The sequence below is a fragment of the Penaeus vannamei genome, chromosome 24 (genome assembly GCF_042767895.1).
Source record: "Penaeus vannamei isolate JL-2024 chromosome 24, ASM4276789v1, whole genome shotgun sequence".
Lineage (NCBI taxonomy): Eukaryota > Metazoa > Arthropoda > Malacostraca > Decapoda > Penaeidae > Penaeus > Penaeus vannamei.
Window position 1 is genome coordinate 36,797,874 of NC_091572.1, and position 7,259 is coordinate 36,805,132.

General features: G+C 42.8%; 1 protein-coding gene across 1 annotated transcript; it reads right to left on the reverse strand.

Annotated features, from left to right (window-relative positions):
• Positions 1–4,837: 4,837 nt before the first annotated feature.
• On the reverse strand, positions 4,838–5,206 carry LOC138866172 (variable charge X-linked protein 3B-like). Its single transcript, XM_070138107.1, has one exon. The coding sequence runs from the start codon at positions 5,204–5,206 to the stop codon at positions 4,838–4,840; it is 369 nt and encodes a 122-aa protein (XP_069994208.1).
• Positions 5,207–7,259: the final 2,053 nt, after the last annotated feature.

A 7,259-nucleotide genomic window follows, 5' to 3' on the forward strand; every position in this document is an offset into this window, starting at 1 on the left:
CCCATCTACCTCCCTACCTACCTACCTCCCTGCTTGCCTGCCTACCTGTCTGTCTGCCTACCTGTCTGTTTGCCTACCTGTCTGTCTGTCTCCCTCCCTCTTTCCCTCCCTCCTTCCCTCCTTCCCTCCTTCCGTCCTTCCTTCCCTCCCTCCTTCCCTACCCATCTACCTCCCTTCCTACCTACCTACCTACCTACCTGCTTGCCTGCTTGCCTCCCTGCCTGTGTGTCCGTCTGCCTATTTCTCACAGACACAAGGTACACTTAATTCCCACGGACTGAACATTCCCTAAAACGTTATGACTGGCCTGTCGACACCTCCTCAATTTTGACACCGCGATGTAACTTGGTGATTCACTTAATCGGGACTTAATGACGGTCATTTGCGAGAAAATTGTGGTTCGTTTTATCGTTCATCTCTCTGAGTTTAGTTCTTGACTAATATGTTTTTTTAATGAGGATGGTGAAATATTTATTATTATTATTGTTATTATTATTATTATGATGATGATGATGTGATTATTTTTATTATTATTATTATTATTATTATTATTATTATTGATATAGTTACCATCATTAATATTGCTGTTGTTGTCATTACTATTATTATTATCATTATTATTGTTATTGTTATTATTATTGTTATTATTATCATTATTGTTATTATTATTATTATTATTATTATTATTATTATTATTATTATCATTATTATTATCATTATTACCATTATCCTTATTATTATCATTATTGTTGTTATCATCATACTTATTGTTTTCATTATTATTATTATTACTGACATTATCATTAGTATCATTGATATTATTATCATTATTATTATAATCATTATTTTTGTTATCACGTGTTATTAATGTGGTTATGATTAAAATACTATATTTATCACCATTTATATTACCTTTATTAACATAAAATGTCTTTTTTCCTGCACTGTGTATAAACGCCAACGTAGATCCCAACAAGTAGTTCTTCTTGAGGTGTCGTGTTAAAGGCTACAGAGAAAAGGATTTAATATTTATTTGTGCCTTTGTGTAGTGAAAACCCAGTCAAGGTGATGATGATAATGATATAGACAAGGTTGTTGGCCTCGGTGTGTGTGTGTGTGTCTTCGATACCTTCGTTACCCCATAGCTCTTCCTACCAAGGTCCATGACGCGATGTCTTGGAAACGTCTTAGGAATATTAGAATGATATAATATGATAATGAATAGAATAAGCGAAGAAATAGAATAAGTGTCTTCACGTAGTTCATATCTATTTACTTTCAGATGTCACGGGCTGGACGAAGAGTGAATACAGTGATGGTTCCCCAGCGCCTTCGTCATGGTGGTCCCCTTCTCCCGATGGCTGAAGCGTCCACCATACTTGCTGATGCAGGTCGTAGGCACTGTAGTTCACCCGCTGCCGATGCCGTCTTGGCACTATAAGTCCCCGCTGACCCATCACTCATACCCTGAATGGAGCTCCTGAACAAAGTATTATCAGTATGGGAGAGTCTAGAACTTAGGCCTTTTGGAGCTCCTGAACAAAGTGCTATCGAGATGGGAGAGTCTAGAACTTAGGCCTTTTGAGACTGAACGTGGCCGGATGCGGTTTAACGGGATACGGTTTCAGAATGTCCTGGAGCGGCAATCGAAGTCTCCATAACAGGTGATGGCAGTGTCTCAGGGCTGTCTTAAATGTCTTTCAGGTGTCTTCGTAGGATCCGTCAGTGGTATGCGTGAAGGATACTCCGTTTGGAAGATCCTTCTGCTGTCTTCGGGAGTTGAGATAAGATTAGGAGTGAAGGAGAATGATTAATTATTCAAATGAGATTGGTAAATAAGAACAGCGTAGTACGTAAAGGGTTTATGCTAAATAAGGAAGGGGAGGAGAAAGAAACGAAGGAGTAGGAGATAGAAGGGGAAAATACGGGTTGATAGGAGGAAGAGGAAACGAAAAGGTAAAAGGAAGAGGAGGAAAAGACGGGTTGATAGAAGGAAGAGGAAAAGAAGGGGTGTTAAGACTATCAGGAAAAGAAGGGCTTAAAGGAAGAGGAAAATACAGGAGAACAGGAGTAAACAAATCAGCTGAGTCAACGAAAATAAGAGGACGAAGAAAAGAACGAGTAAAAGGAGGAGGAGAAAGTTGAGGATTAGAATGTGAGGGAAAGAGGCGATGGAGAAAAGAGAAAATGGAGGAAGAAGTAATGAAAACAACTGCTGTTTGAAAAATTAGAAAAACGAATAGTAAGAGAGAGAGAAAGATTAATAAAGAAAAAATTCCGATTAGAGGACGAAAGAGAGAAACGTGAATGAATCGGAAAATACAACGGAAGAGAAAGCAAGAATGAAGAAGCCATAAAATTCGATAAAAAGGAGGTCAGGGATATCAGTTGGAGAAATAAAGCCAATATATACATGTTTATTAATGGAATTAATTAATCAAATGAATAATAATTACTTACAAACACTTATCCGATTATATAGGAAATTAAAAGATAAACTGATGATTTTATGTGTACCAGTCCTAGCCACAATAATAAGTAACAATAATGATAAGAAAAATGATAAAGCTAAGATAAGCAAAATAGAGTAATTATAAGAAATAGGTAAGATACATTTTCAATATTAATCATATGTATTCATCTTGACAAATATAGAAAGGGTATGAATGAGAATGAATATCTGCGAAGATATTCATTCTTATTCGCACCTTTTCTGTAACAATTGTACTTTGCGGAAGTACAGTACGATCCCCATAGACACTTGGACCTACAGTAGTCATCACCTACTTACGACCTACCTCAACCAACCACCCCCACCCCCCACCCCCATCATTTCCTGTTTCCCCCTCCCCTCCCCCGTCCTTCCCCTCCCTCTCTCGTTACCACAAACTCTACTCTCACTTTTCGTAATTTCCCTCCCTTCCTCCTCTTTCTCTCCCCTATATTTCCACTCTTCCTTGCTCTATTTATCCCCCTTATCCTCCTTTCCGCCCCCTCTTTTCTTATTCAGCCCTTCTTCCCCTTCCTTCTTTACTCTTCACTTTCTCCGCATTCCACCTCTTAGCTATTCCCTCCCCTCCCTCCCTCCTATATTTCCCCCTCCCCACCCTCCTCCCTCTCGCCCCCCCCCACTTTTTTATTTCCCCTACTCCCTTTCCCCCTCCCCCCCCTCCTACCCTCACTCCCTCACTCCCTTCCCTAACCCTCGTCCCCCCCTAAATCTTCTCTATTTCCCAACCCCTCATTCCCTCCACATCGCTCTTTCCTCTCTCCCTTCCCCTCCCTCGCCCCCTCCCCCCACCCCAATCTTCTCTATTTCCCTCCCCTCCCCCCACTCCCTGTTCAGACCTGTTACCAAGGCGTCGTCGGGGCGGCTGAGATTCCTCCCCCAACCCCCCAACCCCACCCCACCCCCACCCCACAACACCTGTGCGTCGGTTAGTCTCTTTCTGGCTCTATAACTGTCTCTTTTACGGTCTGGGCGCAGGGCGATGCTGGAACGCTGGTGGCTTTCCGAGGTATTAATAACTAGGGTGTGTGTGTCTGCGGGCGCGCGCACACACACACACGCCCGTATGTGGTCATATACACGTTCGTTATCTATGTATCTGTTCGTTATGTATCAGTCTATATCTTGTTATTTATGTATTTGTTTATTTATTTATCTATGTGTGTGTGTGTGTGTGTGCGTGTGTGTGTGTGTGCGTGTGCGTGTGTGTGTGTAGTGTAGGTGTGTGTTTATGCGTGTGTGTGTGTGGGTATCTGTGTGAGCGTGCGTAAAGCGTACATGCGTATCTACATGCAACAATCCTTTAAAAAATAAACAAAATCACAAACTCGCAACCCCATATCCACCCCCCCCCCCAAAAAAAAAAAAAAAAAAAAAAAATCCCTACACTTCCCTACCCGATGACGTCACCCGAAGGAATCCGTCCCGCTTCCCTCTCTCGCGTCCTTGGCTCCTCCCTCGCGCCTCCTTCAGCCTCGGAAGGTCCCCGCCTCGCCCGAGTGTGAGGACTGATGATGGATGACCTTTCGAGGTCGAGGACGACTCTATTAGCGTGGAGGATGAGACGCGGCTGGTCGGACTTGGTGTGGCGAAGAGGTTGTCGGTCTATCGGGTCTTTTGTTAAGTGGTTGTTGCTCTATCGGGTCTTTTGTCAAGTGGTTGTTGCTCTATAGAATCTTCGCTAAGTGGTTGTCGGTCTATCGGGTCTTTTGTTAAGTGGTTGTTGCTCTATCGGGTCTTTTGTCAAGTGGTTGTCGGTCTATCGGGTATTTTGTCAAGTGGCTGTCGCTCTATCGGGTATTTTGTCAAGTGGTTGTCGCTCTATCGGGTCTTTTGTCAAGTGGTTGTCGCTCTATCGGGTATTTTGTCAAGTGGTTGTTGCTCTATAGAATCTTCGCTAAGTGGTTGTCGCTCTATCGGGTCTTTTGTCAAGTGGTTGTCGCTCTATCGGGTCTTTTGTCAAGTGGTTGTTTCTCTATTGGGTCTTTTGTCAAGTGGTTGTTGCTCTATAGAATCTTCGCTAAGTGGTTGTCGCTCTATCGGGTCTTTTGTCAAGTGGTTGTCGCTCTATCGGGTCTTTTGTCAAGTGGTTGTTTCTCTATCGGGTCTTCACTAAGTGGTTGTTGCTCTATCGGGTCTTTTGTCAAGTGGTTGTTTCTCTATTGGGTCTTTTGTCAAGTGGTTGTTGCTCTATAGAATCTTCGCTAAGTGGTTGTCGCTCTATCGGGTCTTTTGTCAAGTGGTTGTCGCTCTATCGGGTCTTTTGTCAAGTGGTTGTTTCTCTATCGGGTCTTTTGCCAAGTGGTTGTCGCTCTATCGGGTCTTTTGTCAAGTGGTTGTCGCTCTATCGGGTCTTTTGTCAAGTGGTTGTTGCTCTATCGGGTCTTCACTAAGTGGTTGTTGCTCTATCGGGTCTTTGTAAAGTGGTTGTTGCTCTATCGAATCTTCGCCAAATGGTTGTTGCTCTATAGAATCTTCGCCAAGTGGTTGTCGCTCTATAGAATCTTCGCCAAGTGGTTGTTGCTCTATAGAATCTTCGCTAAGTGGTTGTTGCTCTATAGAATCTTCGCCAAGTGGTTGTTGCTCTATATAATCTTCGCCAAATGCTTGTTGCTCTATAGAATCTTCGCCAAATGGTTGTTGCTCTATCTGATCTTTGCTCTTTCTGTCACTCGCACATGCATGCGATGTAGGCATGTGTATAGATAAGATATCGCTATCGTATGAATGTCTGTCTGTATCTGTGTCTATGTGCATCTATATCTGTATCTATCTTGCTGTGGAATTCTATAACTATCTATCCACATTTTTATCCACTTGTGCATATGTCTATTTATTTTTACACTTTTATACCTATATCTGTATCTACATCTATGTTTACATTTATACAATCATTAATCTAAATGTATATCTCTATTCATACGATCTGTATCTATCTATATATATCGTTCTATATCTATCCATATCTATATATATTCATATCTATATATTCATCTATATCTGTCTATCCATCTATCTTTATATAAAGCTATGCACACAAACACACCCACACATGCACGCACTGGATATAGAAATTCCTGCGACCCTCCCCACCCACCCCTCTTTTCCCCTCCCACCTCCCCCTTCCCCTCCCCACCCTCTCCCCTCCCCACCTCCCCTCCCTTCCCTTCCCCTACCTCATACCTCCCTTCCCCACCTCCACCTCCTTCCCCTCCCACCTCCCCACCCACCTCCACCTCCGCTTCCCCTCCCTTCCCCTCCCCTCCCCCCCACGCACACAGTTGGCCAGAGGAGCGTCGGTCAGACCCAGCGCTCCGTCGGGACGCCCCGGCCGCTCTCGGAATACCAAAAGCAGCGGGTGAAGCTCGCGATCCACCGCATGCACTCCGCTTGGTTACCTAACTCTGCTTGCCAAGGTCATACGTACATACGCACGCACCGGGTGAGATCTCGCTCTCTCTCTCTCTCTCTCTCTCTTTCTTTCTCTTTTTCGTTTTTTTTTTGTCGTTTTTTTCTTTCTCTCTTTCTGTTTGTCTCTGCCTGTCTTTCTTCTTTTTTCTTCTCTCTTTCTCTCTCTCTCTTTCTCTTTTTTCGTTCATTCACTCTGCTCTCTCTCTCCTCTCTCTCTCTCTCTCTCTCTCTCTCTCTCTCTCTCTCTCTCTCTCTCTCTCTCTCTCTCTCTCTCTCACTCTCTCTCTTTATCTCCCTCTCTCTTTATCTATTTGTTTCTCCTTTCTTCTCTTCTTATCCTCACCATTATCTAGATTGTAAAAGTCTGCACTGGAGGAGAAAGTCTTTTTTCTTCCTTTGTTTACTTTTTTGTTTGAGCTTGATTGCAGTTGTGTATTTATATGCGTTTGTTTGTATGCATGTTTGTTTGTTTATGTGTGTGTGTTTGTGTATTTCTGTGTGTGTTTGTATGGTTGTCTGTGTGTGGTAGTTTGTATGGCTGTGTGTGTGTGTATGTGTGTGTTCGTTTATTTCTGTGTGCGTTTGTGTTTGTATGTATGTGTGTTTGCAAATTTCTGTGTGTGTGGGTGTTTGTGTTTGTATATTTCTGTGTGTGTGTGTGTGTTTGTGTTTGTATATGTGTGTGTGTGTGTGTGTGTTTGTGCTTCCGTGCGTGCGTGCGTGCATACTTGTACATGAAAGTGTGCGTTGATTAAATCATTCTCGGAATTAACAACAGGAAACCGATGTGAGAACACCTTCAACACAACTCAGACCTGACAATTACACAGGTAAGGCTCCGTCTCTATGACAAGCAAGAAGTCAAAGACGAAAAGTAAAAGAAAAAAAGTAGAAAAAAGTAAAAAAAAAAAAAAAAAGTAAAAAAAGCCAAAAAAGTAAAAAAAGAAAAAGTCAAAGACGACAGACGATAGGGTAGTGATACTTGGGGTGGGGGTGGGGGTGGGAGGGGGGCGTGGTTTGAGATGAGTCATTGGCCTCCGATTTGCTGAATGGGTTGTTAAATAACTTCTCCGATGCATTTGGTTGCATGTTTGCAAATCACTATAAAAGGCCCACACAAGCTGTTGCAAATTGTATGATGGTATCGATCCGCTGTGTGTGCAATGTATGCAATAAGAAAAGAAGGATATGATGGAGACGGAGAGAGTGAGGGTAAGAAAGAGAGAGAGAGAGAGAGAGAGAGAGAGAGTGATGGTAAGAAAGAGAGAGAGGGGGAGAGAGAATGAGGGTAAGAGAGAAAGGAGAGAGGAGAAAGAAGGAAAAGGAAAAGGAGAGGAAA

Bases quoted from the DNA above. Each gene is read 5' to 3' on its own strand.
- LOC138866172 (XM_070138107.1), bottom strand. From the start codon at position 5,206: ATGCCTACATCGCATGCATGTGCGAGTGACAGAAAGAGCAAAGATCAG.